Here is a 22,923-nt window from a genome sequence, read left to right as displayed (position 1 = left end):
TTATTTAGACATGTTAAATTTGAGATACATTTTTAAAATAGGCAGTTGGACATTTAGGCTCTGGAGCTCCAAGGGAGAAGTAAGTTCTAGAAACCTAGATTTAGTCATTGGAATATACTTGTTATCTAAAGCCATGGGACAATATATATACTTGTTATTTAAAACCATGGGACTGTATAGCTTTACCTAAGGAACATGTAGCTAGTGAAACAGGGATGTCCCACCATCATACTCTGAGGCACTTGAGTATTTTGAAGTCAAGCAGAGGAGGAAGAACTACCAATCAATACTGAGAAAGAGAGGAGCAAGTGTGGCAAGCCCCAGCGAAGCAGATCACAGAGGTCCAGAGAGGAAGGTTTTAAAGAGGGCAGGAGTGAACAACTGAGTTCAGTGCTCCTGAAAAGTCAGTGAAGCTAAGGACAAAAAAGAGACTGTTGGGTCAGACAAAGTGGAAGCCTTTAGTGACTTTTTCAGATCATCTTACTGGAGCAATACTGGAACAGATAGGAGACAAGGAAGCGGAGACCATGACAGATGTGGACCAAGACTGCTTGGTCTTTAGAGCTCTGATTATTTAGGTGACATGTTCAGCTCCCAGTGTTGGAACCACCAAAGCAGAAGGGGACTACATGGTCACTTTTATTATTGATGAAAATGTTTCCATCCTGCTGTAGGGAATGCTTTTCACCTTGAACTCAGACCTCTGCCTGCTCAAAGCTACCTGGCAGCCTAACTGCCAGAGTCAAATGCGACATTTGTTATGTGTTTACTGTGATAAAGGAGCCCCATGGGTGCAGTGGTTAAAGTGCTTGGCTGCTAACCAAAAGGCTGGGGACTCAAACCACCAACAGCTCCATGGGAGAAAAGACCTGGCAGTCTACTCCTGTAAATATTACAGTCTGGAAAACCCTATGGGGCAGTTTGACTCTGTCACATGGGGTCTCTATGAGTAGGAATCGACTCAATGGCACGTAACAACATACAGTGATAAGGACATCCCTTTTAGATCTGGTTAATGGTTGCTGGTAATGGAAAATGAATTCTGAATCACAGCCACAGATACTTTTTCTATTGGCCAAGTTTTGGAGTTAATAAGCCTCAGGGCTCTTAGCAAAGCCAATGTTGTGATTCAGCGTATTATTTGCCCAAGAAACTAGAATTTTTTGTATCGTAGTGTGCTGACAGCTCATGGAAACTCTCATAGAGTGAGCATTTGCTTCACCAGTGTCAGTTTGCTTTGTCTGCTATGATTGTTAGGGACTCCCTGGCACACAGACTTGCATCTCGTCACATTTGTTTTCGAGAGCAGTGAGTCCATGAGGGCTAATTTTTGTGTGAAGTTCATACGTCAAGGAAGAATCCTTTACCTTTGGTTTGGTAACCGTCTCCTTGTTTTATCCCAGTCTTCTGGCAATCACCTTTGACCTGCCTAAAAAAAACCTAACAGATGAATCAACCAAGCCCCAAACCCTTTGTTTATTTTTCTGACTCTACTTTGGATTTTGGTGTCTTGCTTCTGTTCCTTTGCAGTTTTCATTATTTGCATTTGATATGGTGTTTGAACTCTTTAAGATGGTGAAGCACAGGTCCTTTGGTTAAGCGAACACTGCTAGACAGATTCTTCATTAAGGTGGTCTTTTCTTCTTGGATTGGGTATCAGCCTACCCAGTCAATACCGGTCAGCCCGCCTTTATGTCAGGGTTTGTTGCCTGTTCAAGAAAAATCCATTCTAAGCCCTGGCAGTAACAGAAGTGTGAATTTCAGCCCCCACAGTGAAACACTGATGTTCTTCTGGGACACCTGAGATGATTCCAATAATTTCTCTCTTAGTGTGTGAACTAGCTAGCATTCCAATGGCACACACCCCGTTTCCCCTGTTCCCACGTGCTCTTACCTCTATCAGGAATTCTTATGTGATTTGCTGATTTTTATTTCAAAACTGTTCTACCCGGACTACAAAGGCAAAAAGGTCATTTTTGTTTCCATTCAGTTTATACTCTGTCCTTTATGGGAGTAGTTAGCCCCATCTTTTATCATACTTTTGGGTTTTTTATCATACCAAGATAAAGAGCACTCAGGTTTTATCAAAGTCAATATAATAAGTAGCTATCTGTTGGAAACATGGAGTTCCTGGGTGGTACAAGTGGTTAATGTGCTTGGCTGCTAACCAAGGAGTTGTTGGTTCAAGTCCACCTAGAGGCATCTCAGAGGCCTGGAGATCTGAAAAACCAACCGTTGAAAGCCGGAGTCTGAAACACATACGGTTGCCTTGAGTTAGAATCCACTGGATGGCAACTGGTTTGGTTTTGGTTTGTTTGGAAATATTTTTTCCAAAAATCAGTGATACATTTTATTCAGCCATTTTATTGAAGATTTTTTTTTTTTTTTTTTTTGCTGGTCTTCCTGTTAGCTCTGTTGTTGCCCGTGAGTCATTGAGTCAATTCCAAGCCTTGATGACCCCACAAGTGTAGAGTAGAACTGTGCTCCATAGGGTTTTCAAGGCCGTGACCTTTCGGAAGCAAATTGCCAGGCCTTTCTTCCAAGATACCTCTGGGTGGGTTTGAACTGCCAGCCTTTTAGGTAGAAGTTGAGTACTTAACTGTTTGCACCACCCAAGGACCCCTCCTATTAGCTCTGTTAGCTCATATTTAATATGTGTTTTTATTCCCTCCTTGCCCTTTGGATTAAAGGTATTTCTGTAAATAAATGGAAGCAATTCTCTGACCCAGGACTTTCTGTTATCAGGTAATAAAGCAACTGTGATCATTTCCACATAAGGCAAAGGCATCTAAAGCACGTTGTAGTTGTTTGGCCTGTCTTAACAGTAGTCAGGTTACCTCCCCTAAGTATAGCAAAATAGACCATTTCAAGTAACCATTCTGTTAATATTTTTATAGAGCAGATCAAGTTCCAACTTGAAAAATCAGCACCCTTATTTATGGATTAATTCCCTTTCAGAAATATTTATTTGCTTTAGTAGACTAAAAAAAAAAAAAAAACTCTCTGCAGGAATCCCAAAAATATTTTTTCTCTCCTCCTGTTAGTCTTGTGGAACTGTAGCTGAGTGAAGACAACCTCCATCATAACTCTTAGAACTGAATTAAAGCCAAATTTAAATTATGTGTGCTTTGGAGAAGAGAACTGGCAAAGAATGAATGGTTCATGTTTCGTATATTGTAAGATAATTCTAACCATGGTGGTATTTGTTTCCTAATACTGTGTTTCTGCATTTAAGCAATGAGGTGCATCCTAGGAAAAAATCCATTTGTATGTTTCTACTTGAATTTAAATGATTCCAACTTCATTATTTCAGCGTTAAAAGTAGTTGTTTCCTGTGGAATAGCCGGTTCCATAATTTGCTTTATCTCACGTGGAAGTGGTTTTCTGCCTGGGCTTCTAATAAAGTGAGTTCAGTAGTAGACTGACCTAACCTCGATAACTTTAAAAAATACAGATAAAAGAATATGAAAAGCTTGACCACGAGGAAGATCGTCTTTGTAGAAGTCGACAAATTTATGACACCTATATCATGAAGGAACTCCTCTCTTGTTCGCATGTAAGTATTTCTTTCTATTCTCTTACTTTAGTACCAGTCAGTGAGATGGTGTTAAATATTTCCAGAATGAAAATGAAATAGAAGGCGGGTATGTAAAAATATAAAAAATAGTCCTCCGGAATGGAACCCGTTTCTTCTGTTTTGTCATTTGTTTCTCGATAACACGAACATAGCACCTGTTGCTCCATATACTCTTAGTATGCTTCCAAAAGCCTACACTTTCATTGCAAAAACTTAGAGATAAAATAGCTGATTTGCACCAATTGAAGACTATTCGTAAAGGAAATTGAGCTTTTTCCCCCTCATTTACCTGTACTTAAATAATGAGACTAATCAAATATTGCTCAGGGTAAATCTTAAGTGGCTTCTTTGAACTGATAAGGATTATAATTATTGTGTTAGTTTCATTCATTAATAGTTAACTAGGATACTTGATACAATTTTTTCTTTGTAAATCAGATAAACATTTAATCATTAAGATAAACTGGGTTCCTACAAAATTATTCCATCAGGAGTGAGTAGACATTTAGTGATGAAAATTTACCATATGGTATCTCTACTTTGACCATATTCCAAAGGAGTAGCCAAATTTCCTGACCTGCACTGTCCATTACATGTGGCTATTTAAAGTTTAATTTTAAAAAATTAAATGGAATTAAAATTTTAGTTCCTCAGTTCCTTGTGACTCACATTTCAAGTTCTCGGTAACCACATGTGGCTAGTGACTCCTGTATTGGACAGCCCAGATACAGAATCACAGATCACAGAAAGATCTATAGGATACCACTGGCCATAATAATGTGGCCATAATAATGATATACTTTAGTGCTCTGTAAACTACGAGTTCCAAGACTGGAAGAAACTATTTATTGTTGCATGTGAACAACACTCTAGCCCATGTTCACAATAGTAACACAATCGTGTTGTTTACAATTCTTACTGGCATTTGAATAACAGTAGCCAACAGAAACGTCTAATAGCGTATATTGTTTTGTTATTCTTTGGTCCCGCCTTACTTGTTGTAGAAAGAATTTCTGAGCTAGAGCAAATCATTGGTGCTTTGTGCCTTGCTGCCTTCCTGGGGACTGGCTAAACCCTTGGAGGGTGCCAGATACTTGATGGGAAAGCTTCCATAAACTTAATTTTCACACAGCTCAATAATTTAAAGGGTTTTTTTGCGATATGGTATGGTTTTTCAGCCTTTCTTCTTCTTGTACATTATTAAAGAAAGCACAGTCCGAAAATTTTTTTTGGAAGGATACAGTTTGTAATTCTTGTCAGTGGAAGCTACATTTTTCTTTTAGAACCAGTTCACCTCTGCGCTGGTTATAGCAAGACTGCCTAACCTAGACAGACCCTTTACCACTCTGGCTTGGCTTTGCAGTCCTGGCCTTTCATTTTTAGGTATATTTTCTTACATTTATTTTCTCTTATATAGTAGAAATTTTACATTTTTAGAGCCCTGTTATTAGCTAATTGAGGGACGTATGTACTTAACAAGGTGAAAGTAACATTTTTTACAAGTAGCCCTGGTGGCGCAACAGTTAGTTGCTTGGCTAGTAACCAGAAGGTTGGCAGTTTGAACCTACCCAGCAACTCCGCAGCAGAAGGACCTGGTGATCTGCTTCCGTAAAGATTACCATCTCGAAGATCCTATGGGGCAGTTCTACTCTGTCATATGCGGTCACTGTGAATCGAAAATCGACTCGATGGCACACAACGAGATTTTTTTACGCTTCATTTTAGTAATCTTGTGGGATTAAATGTGGCAACCGACTATACCCTTGCGCATCATCCTCCTGAGACTGTTATCTCAGAACTCGGGAAGTCTGTAAGTTTTGTTTGGATTGCCTGTGACTATCTGACAGATTTTTCAAGAATTCATGTTACTATAATTACCATAAATACTGTTTAGAATTGTGTTAAATTATCTGTTGAGATACTGGACAACATACAAAGGTCTGTTAAGTCTTATTGTCATTTTTTTGTGAAAAAAATACTGTTTTTGATTCTTAAAAGCCATTCTCAAAGCAAGCTGTAGAACATGTACAAACTCACCTAGTCAAGAAGCAAGTGCCACCAACTCTTTTTCAGGTAAGATAAAGTTATTTCCAAAGAAATATATGTAATTTGCCTAATGGTTGAGTTTAGGGAGCCTCTTTTTGGATATGTGAATGTGATCGAGGAATTGGTTTATAGGACTATATTCCAGAGATTTTTCTGGAACAATTGGACTTGCCTATTGCTTGTCTTCTGATTGAAATTCACACATAGGAAGAATATCCATAGTAAAGGTTTACCTGGAAAAGATCACAAGAGCTTTCTAGAGTATTATTTTCTGTAAACTCATCAAGATAAGAAGTAGAGGAAGAAAGATTTTTCCATCTGCAGGTGATGTACTTCGACATCCTGGGTACCTGTGATGAGCAAGGACTCTACAAGACTTAGAAGAAATAACAGGCTGTTTGCCGTGAAGGTGACTTGTACTGTTCACCCATGTTTCCCGGGAGAGCAGCCTTTTGCTCAGTAAGGCCTTTTAGGCATTTAGTTAGTTATCTTCCTACTTAAACTGGCATTTTATTTATTTGTTTTTTTAGTTTTCTAATGCCAGGTGTAGTGATACTTGCAGTGATCATTCTTTGGCCAAAATAAGATTCATTTTCAAGAATGAAGAGTGAATGTTTGAACACCTGGAGTCCTGGCTGAGGACTTGGATTTTAGCCTGACTGTTTGTACTTCAAACACAGCACAGTTGTATAGATATAAATTAACAAGACTTGAAAAACTAAAAAATTCACAATTGATAGGCCTTATGTTTTTAATGTTCTTTAGTATTAATCGTTTCTCCTGCTCCCCAAAGTCATTTCCATCTGTGTGTTTTCTATAGCGATGGCAGTGGCTTGCAAGGACGCAGTCTGAATTCCCAGCTGGTTAATAATGTACCTTTCATGAAAAACGTGAAAGATTACCATTAAGTAATGTCATGGTTTTTGTAAGTGAAAATAATTAATCTATCCTTTCCTTGGATTATTCAGTCATTTGATTTGTTTACAGTGAGCTAAGTTGATTTTTGCTTTATCCTCTTATGATAGTATTTATTTATTTATGCAAAATGAATTTTATTATTCTAGAGAGCAAATAAAGAGCCCTGATAGCACAGTGGTTTAAGTGCTCTACTGCTAACCAAAAGGTCGGCGGTTCGAAACCACCAGTGGCTCTGTGGAAGAAAGATGTGGCACCCTGCTTGTGTAGCGATTTATAGCTTTGGAAACGCTATGGGGTCACTATGATTTGGAATTGATGGCAGTGGATTTTTTTGTTTTTTGTTTTTTTTGGTATAGAGCAAATACTGATTTAGTTTTTAGAGCATATGAACATAGTAATAACTTGAGTGTTACCTTATGCCAAAACAACGAGAGGGACTTTCTTTAAAATGTAAGACCTGTCTCTATAGTCTAGGTGGTCAATAAGCTTGGACTCTGAAATGCAGTGACCTAGGTTTAAATCCCAGGGCTGCCACTTCCTAGTTGGCTGACCTTGGGCAAGCTCTCGCACCTCTCCTTACCTCAGTTTCATCTCTGTGAAATGGGGATGCTATGGGCCCTTAGTCACAGGGGTTGTCAGGATCCAGCAAAAAGGTACACATGAGTTTATGCCCCATAAATGTGAGTTATTATCAAATACTTTTCATTCAAAAAGTGCAACGTGAATATCTGCTTGTTGTTGTTTTGTGGCGGTGCAACGGTTAAGCACTGGGCTGCTAATGAAAAGATTGGTTGTTCAAACCCACCCAGTGGCTCCACGGGAGAAAGATCTGATGTTCTGTTTCCGTAAAGATTGTTGTTGTTGTTAGGTGCCATTGAGTCGATTCTGACTCATAGTGGCCCCATGTGAAAGAGTGGAACTGCCCCACTGGGTTTTCTAGGCTGTAATCTTTATAGGAGCGGATGGCCAGGTCTTTCTCCCACAGACCCACTGGTGGGTTCGAACCACCAACCTTTCAGTTAGCAGCTGGGTGCTTAACTATTTTGCCACAGAGCTCCTTTTCACAAAGACTACAGCCTAGGAAACCCTATGGGACAGTCCAACTCTGTCACATGGGGTTGCCGTGAGTTGAAACTTGACGGCACTCAACAACAACATATTTTAGTGTTAGAATTTCAGTTGACTTTGACCTGGTGCATAGATAACCTAATAGCCAGTTACATGTAAGATTGTTAAACTATATCTCGTAACCCATGAATTTCACAACTCTGATTTTAACTTTTTCTGTAGCACAAATGACATTAAAAATAGAACAAAAAACGATTCCAGGTTGAGATATAAAGACCTCCGAGATCCTTTTCTTGCCTTCAAAGGACAATTTAAGAATTATTTCTTCAGGGTATCTTTTAAAAACAAACACTGATTTGTTTTGCTCATTAAAAAATGAATATGTGGTATTCTTATTTCAAAGGTGAAGGGAATAGTCATTATGAAGTTGATTAAAGTAAGGAGCGTATTAGTGTAATTCAGCATAACATCTACCATCAGGACGTATGGATTAAGTATAAATAAAAGTTCTGTTAAGTTTTAAAAGCACTTCAGTCAGTATTCATGTTGAGTTAGCACGAAGAGTTATGCTAACCATAAAGTCACTTGAAGCTCTTTGAGCTGAAATTTCTTCTGAAAGAGAAGAAGGTAGTAAAACAAAAATACCCTAAAGATAAGTGCAAAACGTTTTTGTTTTTGTTTTTTAATTTTCTTATTTAAGAGAATTGCAAAATTGACTTTAGAAATAAGTGATTTCATGGGCATATTTGGTGGTGGGGGCTGGGAGGAGCTGGCTCACATTTGGGTGCCTTTTTTAATGTGCCAGGCACTGTACTCGGCTCTGGACATTCTTAATCTTATTAGATTCTCATGACAGCCTTGCAGAGTAGATACAGTTATCCCATTTTACAGATTAAGGGAACTGAGGCTGCAGAAAACCTAAGTAGTGTGCTCATGATCCCCCTACTGAACTATGGCTTTTGCATTGCTTACCCACATATTTTGTGGCTCTGTCTGTCGAAAAGTGGTAATATGGTTGATGTAAATTATGTGCAAGGAGCCCTGGTGGCGCATTGGTTAAAGTGCTCGGCTGCCAACCCAAAGGTCAGCAGTTCAAACCCAGCAGCCACTCCACAGGAGAAAGACGTGGCAGGCTGCTTCCATAAAGATTACAGCCTTGGGGCAGTTCTACTCTATTTTTTAGGGTCGCTATTGACTTGATGGCAATGAGTTGTTTTTTTTTTTAATGTTATGTGTAATCATAAGAATTTCTAGTAACTTTTGATTTTATTAGCAGGATGCATAGGATGTTTGATAAAATAGAAAAAAAATAATTAAAATAATAGTCTTTGTAATTAGAAAATATGTGATATAGAAATGTAGCCTTTTCACATCCTTAAACACTTCTCTTCTGAGGTTTTTTGAACCTCTTGAGACCTGTGGCCCTTGGTCTTCTGCACCTAGAGGGATTGGCTAAGGTAGATATTACATGTAGTTGGAACCTTGTAGCTATGAGATCATAGAATTTCAGAGCTGGAAAGAACTTCAGATAAATTTTTCAGCCTCACATTTTATTGGCGAGGGAATAAAGTCCAGATGGTTCTAGTGACTAGTCCCAGTGCCTTGTCCAGGACAGTGATGCCCTATAAAGCGGCAGAGGGTAGCATAGCCCCAGGTCTCCCGACTACCAGGCCCGTGTCCTTTCTGCTACAGGAAGTGTGTCTCTCCGAAGAGCTGTGGTTGCCTCACAGCATCTGTTTGGCGACCGTGGCTTTCTGCAAACTTCCTACTCTTGTCACTTGGTTTGAACTGTTCCGTGAGCTGGACTTGTCCTTTTGCAAACTTTCAGGATGATCTGTAAAGATACAGAAAAAGTTAAATTTTCAACATTCAACAAGTTTAGAGTATCAAGATATTTTCCAAAACTATCTAATTGACCTTAGGCTGCACTGTGAAATGTTGGCATTTTATATTTTTTAACATTCTGGATTTAAAACGCATCACATGGAAAAGTAGAGTTTATGCAGCTTATTCAGTAATGAGTAAAAAAAAAAAGCGACGTGAAATTTGAGGCGATTGCAGTTGTTCTCCATGAGGCTTGCACGAGTAAGCCAGGAGACCTAGCTCTAAGCCTGGCTCAGCCCATACCTTGTCCCAAATCCTTTGGCGGGCACCGCCCACAATGCCCCACCTCCTTATGTGCATGATGAGGAGGTCACATGCATGCTCCCTGTGGTTCCTTTAGCTCTAGGATTCGCAGAAATAAAAAATCAGGAAATGAAATACCTAATTGGGACAGTTCTACTCTATCCTATAGGGTCACTAAGAGTCGGAATTGACTTGACGGCACTGGGGATCTGGGTTGGGTAATTAAAAAAAAATTTACTCCATGGGTCCATTAACTTTTAGGTTTTGAAGCTCAACATTAATGCTGATTATAAGTGCTTTTAGTCATTTACAAGATTGGTCAATATAATTTGCAGGGCCCAGAATTAAATGAAAAAGTGGGGCCCTCATTCAAAAATTATTAAGAATTTCAAACCTGCAACAGCAGAGCATTAAGCCAAGCAGTGGATCTTCTAAGGGTGGGCCCTGTGGGACTTCACAGGTCACACACTCATGTGGTGGGCCTTGGTCATTTATGCCTTGCTAGGAGCTGTGCTACACTGTAGGGATCCAGTGGCAAACAAGGCAGACCCACCCTTGCCTTTATGGAATATATGGTCGAGTGTTAGAAAAACCATTAAACAGATAATTGTGATGATCAATCCATTCATGAAAATTGTGACAAGTGCCAGGAAGGAAAAGCACAAGATGCCCTGGGAGTGTATAATTGGCTACTTCATCTAGTTAGACCCTCTCAGTGGTTTGTTGTTTTCACTTGTGTATGTTCCTGTTTATATGATGTGGAATTTCTCCCCCCTCCCCTTTCTAGCCATATATAGAAGAAATCTGTGAAAGTCTTCGAGGCAACATTTTTCAAAAATTTATGGAAAGGTATGAAACTTTATAAGTCAAGTCTTATACTGTGGAGATGTATGTACCTCATTTTACTTAGTAAGTGTCATTCTTCAGTTGTGTGAATTTGTTTGTTGAGTAAATATTTAATGACCATGTACTGTGTGCCAGGCTTTGTGTTGGACTGTTTCCTCAATACTTTATAACTTTAGGGTTTGCATATCTTAATGTCTCTGTGACCTTTAGTTCTTTAGCTTTAAAATGGTCTAAAATGTAAATAGCCTAGAGAACCTCCATATTAAAATATCTATTGGGAAATCTTTTCTAATGAAAATATGACTCCATAATTTATCTGATCTATTTGTTTGGATTTTGAAATCATATCTCCAAAAGTAGAACAAGCTTGTACTTGATTCTTTATGTAGTAATGGAAATTAAGGGCTTAGGCAAATGTCATTTTATAGTCATAAAAAAAAAAAAAGTGCCTTCGAGTCTATTCCAGCTCATAGTGACCGTATAGGACAGGGTAGAACTGTCCCATAGAGTTTCCAAGGAGTGCCTGGCAGATTCAAACTGCTGACCCTTTGGTTAGCAGCCGTAGCACTTAACCACTACGCCACCAGGGTTTCCTTTTTATAGTCATATATATCATTAATACACCTAGTAAATATTTCAGAATTTAATATGACAAGCATGCTTTACACTTGGAGTAACCCAAAGGGACATATTTACTAGGTGTATTAATGATATTTATAGCCATATATATCATTAATACACCTAGTAAACGTATGTCCCTTTGGGTTACTCCAAGTGTAGAGCATGCTTGTCGTATTAAATTCTGAAATTTCTTTAACGTTTATGTTTAGCTAAGAAGCTTTTCAGGCACCTAACAGTCAATTCATCAGTATTTTGAGAGCTGCCTCTGTGATAATGCATCATTGGAATTGGACTTTCTAAAACAGAATCTGCATTCGCATTGCCTGTCCTTTTCTCCATAAATTCGGCTAACTTCTAGACAAATGGCACAATGATTGTGTCTTCTTGCCGGAGCAGCGTGCAGCTGCTCAGTAATTGCACTTTAAGAACAAATGCCTCTTTACCGCAGTTCTTTCTCCACATCTTCACAGAACCAAAGTAATTAAAAAAAAAAAAAAAGGTTGGCTTGTGATTCTACTAGAGTTCAAGAGATAATTTTATCCTAGAGTAGAGTCAGTACTTTGGGAAGCTATTATTCATACAAATGATTACACTTTTCTGAGCAGTAACAGAAACTTTGCCAAAAAGCAGTGGACTCAAAACTGAGGGGCTGGGCAGCCGATCTGGGGCTGAGTTACCGCTGAGTCCTGGTTGGTCACCGTTGCTGTTTTACCTAAAATTTTACCTTTCGCAAATCTTGCCTCAGCCTAGGTGTAATCCTGGGGAGGAGTCCCTGGGTGGTGCAAATGGTTGACACACTTGGCTGCTAACAGAAAGGTTGGAGGTTCAAGTCCACCCAGAGGTGCCTCAGAAGAAAGGCCTGTGATCTGCTTGTGAAAAATCACAGCCTTGAAAACCCTGTGGAGCACAATTCTACTCTGACACATGGGGTCACCATGAGTCGGAATCTACTCGAAAGCAATTAACAACAACAACAACTTGTAGCTATTGAGCACTTGAGATGTCACTAGCCCAAATTGAGATGTTTGCTGTAAGTGCAAAATACACACCAAATTTCAAAGCCTTAATGTAAAAATAAGAATGTAGGCTGTCTCATTAGTAATTTCATATTGATTGTATGTTGACATGATAATTTTTTTATATATTAGGTTAAATAAAATACATTATTGAAATTAAATTACATACGTGGCTCTTGTTATCTTTCTGTGGGACAGTGCTGGCTCAGATAAAATGTGACCATAGCATGTGACACTGAAAGGACTAGCAGGAAATCTTTCATGTAAATCATAAACTAAAGCCACAGATACTCATGAGTGGGTTTTGAAAAACTGTTTAAAGAAGACTTACTGTACTTGAGAATCAAAACAAGTACTGCAGTTTTAGTTTACCTTGCAACATTACTCTGTAAGTCCAGTTCATTGGATGTCTAACTTCACAGTAATTTTTTTGTATTCTTTTTTAGTGACAAGTTCACTAGATTTTGTCAGTGGAAAAACGTGGAACTAAATATCCATGTAAGTATCATCTTTTTTCTTAATAAAAACTTCCTCTGGCTTAACCTCGTGAGAAAATCCTTTATGCTGGCGAGTGGTCCCCGGGATAGTGCGCCGCTGAAACAGATGTCCTCACAGCCATGTGTATGCATTAGAATTCTGTTCTCCCATACTCCATTATAAACCACTTGACTTTTAATTCTCTTTTGTCATATTCATATAGGAATGTGTTTATTTATTTAAGAAAGAACATTTTAAGCAGTCATTGACCCTTTAACAGAAATAGTAACAATACAAGTCTTCTACTTAATATAACTGTGGTATATTCTTGTCTTTGACCATCCTGGTAAAGTTCTTTTTCTTACTGTTAGATGGAAGACATATAATAAAAATGATGACATCTCTTACCCGACCAAGGTTACATCTTCTTTAATATTATTTTGAGAATGAAAAAAGCAATGCCCAGATACAGGTCACCACCTAACATGTATTTCCTTAGCTTTTCGTCCTCTTCTAGCGTGCGCTGTCAGTCATTCCAGAGCATAACCTTTATTTGTAGACGGCACATTTCTCCGTACAGACTGTATAACCTTCCCTTCCACGTTCTCCCTTCACCCAGGTTGCAACTGGGCAAAGGAATAATCAACTAGACTTCTTTTTTTAAACCTTTTCCTTGAACACTACTGTTGGAAAAGGAGTCTTTTTACCTCCTTTTCTCATCGTATTTCCTGGCGACATTTAGAAGAAATAAGAGGCAATAGCAGACTTTTAAAAAAGCTCTTCGTATCTGTTTGGGATCTTTCTCCTGCTTCTGTATGAGACCTCATCTCCTGGTAGACTCTGGGCATCAAGAGTGAAGCCTGCTACCTGGCTGTGGACATGACATTTCAAGGGCAGTTCGGGGGTGGGGAAAGAATCCCTAAGAATTCTGGCCCTTAATTCACCAGGGTCCATCAACTACGTAATAGGCATTACTATTGTCCAGTGTCCTCTTAGCATGTAAGTGGGCTTCGCTCTCTGCCTCAGTACTGTTTAATGCTATTAAAATGATTTATAAAATGGGGGCATTACTAAGATATTATTGGCAAAAGGAAAATGCTCAGGAATAAAGCCTCTTTATATACTTCACTCACATTTACTCTTGCTTCATGCTCACATGGCCAGCATGAGCCCTCTCCCTGCACTGATGTTATGGATGAAAAATTCCCATGGCCAGCGTCTGCCCAGGTGCCTGATCATAACAGCCCACATTACGGAAACATAGATGCCCTGGACTTAGACTCATGTTTTCTACCATGACAATTTCTGGTAACTGTTGGCTTGTTCCCAAGCTTTAGGCTTCAGGGTAGCTGAGGCTCCTTTTCATTTTTGATTAGAAATTTCTCACTTGCTTGTCTTCCGGGCCTCCACCTAGTAATCTTAGGCTTTTGAGTCTGGAAAAACAATCTCACTTGGTTCCCTCTCTGTCCTCCTCCAATTTGCCTCCATTTGGTGCCTTATTTACAGAGGTAGATTACCCAGTAAGCAAGGTAAGCGTGGGCTTATTTGTGCTTACTTACTCATCTGTAGTGAACAAGTAAGCACAAGTAAGCCCGTGCTTACCTTGTTTACTGGGTAAGCCTTCCCTGTTAGGGATTATAAATTTGCAAAGAGGCTTTGATTCTGTAGGAAGGTATTGTGGGGTTGGGAGAGAGACAGATCCCAGCCATTCCTAGAAGCAGAAACTTTGATGTGGTGAAAAAGTGTGATATTGTTCACTACAGAAGATCTGGTAAGCGAGGTAAGCACCATGCTTACCTTGCCTATTGGATAATCCACTTCTGCTCATTTACCTTGGAGGTGGAGCAGAAGAAAATAATAGTCTTGCCACCCTTGTGCATCCAGTCTTTCACCTTGAGTGATGAGCAGTGAAGGAGCCCTGGTGGTACAGTGGTTAAAGTGCACAGCTGCCAACCAAAAGATCAGAAGTTTGAACTCACCAGTCCGCAGGAGAAGGATGTATCAGTCTGCTTCCCTAGATCTTCATGGGAAGCGTGGATCGTTGCCTCAGAGTTTTTATTTTAATAACTGTATATATTATGCATGAAAAAAACCTCTAAAAATGTAACTTTTCATGCAGTTTTACCTTTTCCTTTTGCATTTTGAATTCACAGTTGACCATGAATGATTTCAGTGTACATAGAATTATTGGACGAGGAGGATTTGGTGAAGTGTATGGATGCAGGAAAGCAGACACTGGAAAAATGTAAGCTTTCTATGCTGGTATTTTTTACTGGAAATATGAAGAGAATTTTAGGTTTGCATCAAAAGAAAATTCCTACATAGGTAGAAATATGAAAGCCTGTGATCTTACTCTTGAAGTAATTACCTCAGAAAGAAATTGGAGGGTGAATTTTGTTAAGGGAGTCCCTGGGTGGTGCAAACGGTTAAGCACTGGGCTCCTAACTGAAAGATTGGCAGTTTGAACCCACCCAGAGGCACCTTGGAAGAAGGGCTCAGCGATCTACTTCCAAAATTCACAGCCATTGAAAACCCTGTGGAACACAGTCCTACTCTGACACACATGGGGTCATCGTAAGCTGGAATCAACTCAATAGCAGCTGTTTTTTTTTTTTTTTTCTTTTTATTAAGCATGGTAAATGAGAACAATAAGCCGGAACCTCTACATTTTTCAACTAAATGGGAAATTAAACAATAAACGTATATTGAGCACCCACCATGTGTCAGGCTGTATGTTAGCCCCCAGGGATCCAGAGATGAACAAGAAGGAATCCCTGACAACCCGGGGAATGTTAAAAATGGGCTCCCAGGCAGTCACACTACAAATGAATCCTTCCCTTTGCAGAAGAGATTCTCTTCTAATGAATGCCCTGCCACTCTCCATTAAGTCCAGCATGACTTAGTGTATGCAGTTCTAGGTGACACAGCATTTCAGTCTCCAGGCTGCCAATTATACATGTGCTGGCTCTGTAAGGCCTTTGGAGCCTACTCAAGGAGCTCTTTGCTGCCTTCCAAGCAGCCCGTGATTCTCTTGCTTACCCAGCAGCTCAAGGCCTGTGTATACTATATTCTCTGATCTGCAATTTAAACATTTTATTAAAAACCATCTTGGCAGAGGAGATAAAAGTAGCAGGATGCATTTTGAAAATTCTTTATCATAAAAATGAAGTACTTAAAGAACCCGTCACTGCTTATGTTCTCAATATTTGATCCCATAGTTAGACAAAGTAGTGTCTTGTCAATTGATTTGTTATACAATCTCCTGGAAGCGTGAGTAAAAAATTCAAATTGGGGAATTTGTATCTGTTTTGATATAACATTTTAAGTTATGATCAATTAAAAAAAAATGGATTTTCTGTGTCTTACCACAGTAAGACAGCTGTCCATATTGCATGCCCATGCGATATGAAGTAATCTATCAACTTGGAACTTATACTCACACACAGAATTTTCAAGCCCCTGAAATGCTTGTAAAAAATTACCTTCTAGCATTCTGTTGTCCTGCTGAAAAAGTGTTCTTTTTTTATTTTTAAATCTGTGATTATTGAGTATGCCATATAACTTGTCTGTATTTTCTTAATATGAATTTGTCCCAAGTTTTCAATAGCCTCAGGTTGTAAGCTAGTTTTTCTCAATAAACTTTAACTAATGGTATAAAAATCTTATGTATTCTTTTTATTATTTGAAATATTATGATACAGTAAATATCAAGATTAAAGTCAAATCAAATACAAAAGCATTTTAGAATGTGCTTTTGAAATCACAGCTCCCCTCCCCATTTTATTGATAATCACTGTTTAGAATCTTACACGCTACACACTCTTATAGAAACACTGCCACTACTGAATCAATAGCCTTTGGGTAGAGCCAGTAGTTAACATACTCAGCTGGTAACGAAAGGTTAGGGGTTTGAGTCTACCCAGAGATGTCTTGGAAGAAAGGCCTGTTGATCTACTTCTAAAAAATCAGCATCAAAAACCCTATGGAAAGCTGCCCGAATGGACACAAGGAGAGAGAGTGGAAGGAAGGAGTGTGCTGTCTTATTAGGGGGAGAGCAATTAGGAATATATAGCAAGGTGTGTATAGATTTTTGTATGAGAGACTGACTTGATTTGTAAACTTCCACTTAAAGCACAATAAAAATTAATCAAAAAAAAAAAAAAAAAAACACCCTATGGAGCACAGTTCTACTCTGACTCACATGGGGTCACCATGAGTCAGAATTGACTCAGTGGCAGCTGGGTTTTATTTTATGTATTTGTTTTTAACCTGTTAAATAGTATTCATACTCTCCCCACCCCCACCCCCCATGCACACACACAGACATATACAGTAGTACTAGGCAGGAGCAATGTATAAAAATGTTATTTCACTGAATTTATTATCATCTATCCACATTTGTGAAACCCTAGTGGCGTAGTGGTTAAGTGCTATGGCTGCTAATCAAAAGGCTGGCACTACGAATCCACAAGGCACTCCTTGGAAACTCTATGGGGCAGTTCTACTCTGTCCTATAGGGTCAGAATCGACTCGATGGCGGTGGGGTTTTATGGGTTATCCACATCTGTGCTCTATTTAACTGAGATTTCTGCTTATATAATGATACAAATATCATAGTATTGCTTGTTTTTCTTTTTTTTCCTTAACACATGCAAAATAAGAGCATCTTCTTAAGGCATTTCGCATCTTTTCAACATTGTGTAAATCTTTAGGAACTTTCCCCAGTATGATGTGTGTTGTTTAAATCAGTTTCATTTGTCTTTGCAATGTAGATTTTTTAATATTATTTATGTTTCCAGGTATGCCATGAAATGCTTAGATAAGAAGAGGATCAAGATGAAACAAGGAGAAACATTAGCCTTAAATGAAAGGATCATGTTATCTCTTGTCAGTACAGGAGTAAGTATTCAGTGTTAGCATTGCTGTTTTTTGTTTGTTTGTTTGTTTGTTTGTTTTATAGCAGGACAGTTTCTTTAAAACATAGGCATTTTTCCCCCAGCCGATTATGGAGCTAGCCAATTCTTGGATGGGTTAGAACCGTAGAAGGGAATAGCAGTGCAGATTTAATATATATAGTGCATATTTCAGGTATTATTTCTGTTTGATTTTGAGAGTTAGAAAAGTGCAGTAAAACCTGGGAAAGCCAGAACCGTAAGGTGGAAGCCAGTCAGAGAAGGAAAACACAAATATTTTCTGCTAAAACAAGTAATAGAAAAGTGCTAAGACCTAACAAAAGTGGAAAACTTGTTAGACCTGGAAAAACAAGGCAGTCCTGTCATTTTCCAGCCCTCACAGGCGTCACTGTACTGCCAGCCTTTGCCGTAAACCCATAATTCTTCTCCCTTTCATGCCTGTTTAGTTGTCCTTGATGTCCATCTTTGCCCAGCTTTTGGCAACTTGCAACTCAGTGGAATGTGAGTTGGCAGAGATGGCAGAAAATAATCATAACAGAAAAAAAAAAGTCACTTGAATATAGTTAAGAATTTGACGATATGACTGAGAAGAGGGGCTAACCCAGAGAGGAAAAAGTAAGAGAAAAGCAGCCTCTGCCCTTCAGAAGCAAATGGAGAGGAATCCCTTGGGCTAGTCAGATCTGAACTACCCGTTCGGGGTTGTCCGCAGCCAGCGTTGCATTGGAAGGTGACTTTACCTCCTCTTTACTTGCTGCTTTTTCCTGCCCTGGACTTATGTCGTTTCCATTTCCAGCGCTGTGTTTCCACCTATTAGACATTATACTTGTGTGTCTAGCTATCATTTTTAGGTCAACACACCTGAAAACAAACACTGGCTCTGTGTCACCTTTCTTGCAGAGCAGTTTCCCATTCTGCCTTCTTTTTCTGCTAATGGTATTCACCCAGGATCAAAACCTGGGCCTTCATGTGGTTGTACACATTTCATGTGTATATAAAAACACATCCAGAAAAACCTACCCTCCCAGAAACTTGTGTCCATGTGCGCTGACCTGGCTGTGTCCTACAGCATAGCGGAAGTAGGTAGAAGTTAAAACATAAGATGAGCGTGAGTGGCCGGGCCCTCATATTGAGGGTAATACACACCAGAATTTGGTGTTCAACACCCAACCAGAAAGGTTTATAAGCAATGAGATGTTATGAGAGCTTCCAATATCATTGCTGGGTTCCAAGTCAGGTCAAATAATTAAATTTTAATAGCAAATCAAAAAATCCCTGTGACCGTAATAAGTGAGGAACCTAAGGCCCAGAGAGGTTAATTTTTTGGTCTAAAGCCTCTGGACTCCCAGCCATTGTTCCCTTCTTATCATCATTTTTCAGGCTCCATGTTTTTAGTTAAGCACCTATATATGTTATATTATGGTTTATATTCTTCTTACATCAGCTTTAAGTAGTTCTAGAAGGGCTATTTGCTATTGAAGCAAAAAAAAAAAAAGAAAAAAAATTTACAATTGGGCTAAACTGCAACAAATAAAAACTCCATAGCTAAAAATAGCTCCTGAGTATGTACCTCTACCTTCTAACATATGGACATTAAGCATTTCAAGTAAGAGTTTTCCTGCGTAGGTGACCAGGCTTTTAACTGATTGCAATGGAAAATGACACGTCTGCACACTGTGTTTAATCAGTGTGAATGACATCAGCTTCTCATTTCTATTGGAAATGCCTTTCTCTGAGATTTCATACGTGAATATATGCTTACTGCAAATTTGAAGAGGATTTAAATAAAGTTACCTGGAGTTGTTTTTACTAATCAAAGGCTACTTTTTATATGTTGTTAGTAAACCTTAGTTTAAAATTTAAGCTTTAAATCGGCCTGTATCAACATGGTTTCCTAGGATGTTGGTGTGAAATGGAATCGTGGTTTTCTTTTTAGTGGAAGTTTGTTTTTTTTTTCCAATCTCAAATTGAGCACTCCCCCATCCACCAATGAGACAGTAAGAAGTACCGTGGCCAGTTTCATTCTGTAATTCTGGGATGGTCACCTAAAGAGAAGCATGCATGTTTGAGAACCAGGATGAGGGTGTCCATGGCTGGGAAGAACAATCAGCAGCACCATTAAATAAGTAATTTAGTGGTCATTAGAAGTATTACTCACTCATGCCTCGAACTCTGTGTGAGTGCCTAGATTATGCCGACCCCTCTGCTCCCTGCTGGGAATCCCCAGACTTGACTTAGGTTCGTGTTCTTATAAAGCTGCATGGAGTGAGAGAAGGGGGAGTCATGTACATCATCTCAGAAATGTATGGGTAATTGGGACATGTGGCAGCTCAAGGAGAGACAGGTATAAAGTGCTGGGAGCACATTTAAGAGGGTGGAGATGTTGTCAACCAATGCTCCTCTGACCGGGGGAGATGCCAATGCCTGCATCTGGTCCTGAGCATGGAGGGGTTGAGGTGCTGAAAAGAGAGCAGCAGAGCTGGGGTCTGAAGTGATGAGTAGCACAAGATGAAGCTGGAGAGACAGATAGACTGAGGCCAGATCAGACCATAAGGAGCTTTCTAGGCTGTCATGGATTGAATTATGTACCCCCAAAATGTGTGTATCAATTTGGCTGAGCTGTGATTCAGGTATTGTGTGATTTTCCTCCCTGTTGTAAATCCTGCCTCTATGATGTTAATGAAGGAGGATGGGCAGCAGTTGTGTTAGTGAGGCAGGACTCTATCTACAAGATCTGATTATGTCTTGAGGCAATCTCTTTTGAGATCTAAAAGAGAGAGGCCTGCAGAGAGACTGGGGGACTTCGTACCACCAAGACAGCAGCGCTGGGAGCAGAGCATGTCTTTTGGACACGGGATACCTGCTCAGAGAAGCTCCTGTGGCTGGGGGAGATTGATGAGAAGGCTGACAGAGAAAGCCTTCCCCTGGAGCTGATGCCCTGAATTTGTACTTTCAGCCTGCTTTACTGTGAAGAAATAAATTTCTCTTTGTTAAAGCCATCCACTTGTGGTATTTCTGTTATAGCAGCACTAGATGACTAAGACACAGGCCAATATTGAAGATTTAAAAAAAAAAATCCTTAAAGCAGTTGGAAATAATAAAGTGTTTTAAGTAGGGAGAAGACATGATAAGCCTTGCAGTTTGAAAATATTGTTTGACTGCAGTGTGGAGAATTCCTTCAGGGAATATTTCGTGGTCCCCTTTTGTCGCACTTTTATAAAGAGTTTCTACAAAATGCAAGCTATTTTGCTCATATTGGTAGGAACTCAGAGGAGATAGTTCCTTGCCCAAGAGCTTCACTTAAGAGTTTGTCTCCAAAATCTACTGGTTCTTATTTACAAGTGATTTGTAATTAAGGCAGGACCTCTTAAACACATTGGTCTTATTAAATGTATTGCCTAGTGTGGAGCTCTTTGTGTCCTGGGTGCCACATGAGACTCATGATAATGTCTCTTGTGCTCAGCACCTTGAGCCGTGAGGGGTTGTAGCAAATGCGTTCTGCAGAGGTAACCTGATCTTGTCCCTTTAACACACTTTATTTTCCGTCACTACAGAAGCCTCACCTTTATAAGTAGCATAACACAACATGGTAAGAAGAACTCAGGAGGGGTCAGGAGATTGGGGTTTGAGTCTTGGCCAACAACGAAATTTCCTTGTCCCTTCAGACAATTCATTTCCCTTTTCTGAGGCCTCAGTATTCTTTCCTTAAAATGAAGAAGTTGGACTACATGATGTTTCTGCAAGCTCTGCTCCTAGCACCGTCTCAGCAGGACCCTGTTGGTAACTGTTGTTGTTGTTAGTTGCCGTGGAGTTGATCCCGACCCCCAGCAACCCCATATGACAGAGTAGAACTGCCTCATGGGTTTAGTGATAGCAGATAGGATTTTAATTTGCATTTCCCTGGTAACAACCGAGGTTGAGTGTCTGTTTATAGGTTTCTGGGCAATTTGGTTATCCTCTTTGTGAAGTACCTATTTAAGTTTTGTTTGTTTGTTTGTTTTCTTTTTGCCATTTTTTCCGTTGGATTGTTTGCCTTTTTCTTTATTGATTTATAAAAGTTCTTTATATATTGTAGATGCAATTTCTTTTTGTGTTTCTGGATTGTAAATATCCTATTCCATTCCATGGCTTGTCTTTTTATTCTCTTACTGGTGCCTTCTGATGAACAGAAGTTCTTAATTTTCATTTAATCCAATTCACCTATGTTTTTCTTTATCCGTGTTCCCCCTCGCCCTTTGATGGGGGTGGGCTGTTTAAGAAATCTTTACCTATTCTAAGGTCATGAAGATATTGTCTTCTGAAAGCTTTATGGTTTTACCTTTCACATGTAGATCTACATCAACCTTAAATTGACTTTAGTATATAGCCTGGGGTAGGGGTGAAGGCTCATGTTTTATTCTACAGATATCCAAGTGCTCCAGCAGCATCGATTGAAAAGACTATCCCTTCCCTCTGCCCCACTGTGTCATATTTACCACAAATCAAATGAACACATATGTGTGGGTCTATTTTAGGATTCTTTGTCTTGTCTCATTGGTCTATTTGCCTGTCCTTGAGCTGGTACCACATTGTCTAAATTGCTGTTGATTTATACTAAGTCTTCGTATCTGGTACTATAAAATTTCCAGCTTTGTTTTTCTTCAGGAGTTATCTTAGCTTTTCTTGGCTGTTCACATTTCTATATAAATTTTAGAATCTACTTGTCAATTTTCATTTTAATTAAGATTGTATGGAATTTATAGATTAATTAGGGGAAATTGACATCCTTAGAATTAAATTATTCAATTCTTGATCATAGTATATTTTTCCATTTTAAAAAACAAATTTAATTCCATTTTTATTCTCAGTGTTTCAAGAGAATAATACAGGTAACATATTCCCCATGCAGTAAGGTTCTTCCAACTTCAGAATCAGAGATTGAATTGGCTATTTGACTAGCCAGAACCCAAATGTAGACCAATAAAAAGAATAGCAAGGCAGTAATATTCTTTTCCTATAAAAGCTTGAGTCTTTTGAAAAAGATGTAATTAGAGTAGGGTCATGATTGATCTGTGTGGGTGGGAGAGGATCTTAATCTGCTGTAATTGTTACCATTGTGCCTCATAGAATTGTAGCGTGTAACAAGATCCATTTTCCTGTCATTGTCAAAGTGAATACGTAGGTATCTGTGCCCATCGAACAGGGTGGTGGTGGTGGTGGTGTTAGGTGCAGTCGCGTCGGTTCCGACTCACAGCGACCCTGTGCACAACAGAACAAAACAGTGCCCTGTCCTGCACCATCCTCACGATTGTTGCTATGCTCGAGCCCATCGTTGCAG

The 22,923-nt window shown here is 39.2% G+C and overlaps 1 protein-coding gene across 7 annotated transcripts in view; it reads left to right on the top strand.

Annotated features, from left to right (window-relative positions):
• GRK3 (G protein-coupled receptor kinase 3) overlaps window positions 1-22,923 on the top strand; it is a 154,768-nt gene that overhangs the window by 80,386 nt on the left and 51,459 nt on the right. For 4 of the 7 annotated variants that reach the window (XM_049867062.1, XM_049867065.1, XM_049867063.1 and 1 more), the window contains 6 exons: window positions 3,455-3,556; window positions 5,576-5,650; window positions 10,524-10,585; window positions 12,666-12,717; window positions 14,850-14,941; window positions 17,496-17,595. In XM_049867062.1, the coding sequence (XP_049723019.1) occupies window positions 3,455-3,556; window positions 5,576-5,650; window positions 10,524-10,585; window positions 12,666-12,717; window positions 14,850-14,941; window positions 17,496-17,595 (483 nt within the window). The other 3 variants (XM_049867069.1, XM_049867066.1, XM_049867070.1) reach the window with 3 other exon arrangements.

The sequence above is a fragment of the Elephas maximus genome, chromosome 22, assembly GCF_024166365.1.
Source record: "Elephas maximus indicus isolate mEleMax1 chromosome 22, mEleMax1 primary haplotype, whole genome shotgun sequence".
Taxonomy (NCBI): Eukaryota; Metazoa; Chordata; class Mammalia; order Proboscidea; family Elephantidae; genus Elephas; species Elephas maximus.
Note: the sequence above shows the minus strand (reverse complement) of the source record. Positions and strands in the feature narration are given on the sequence as shown.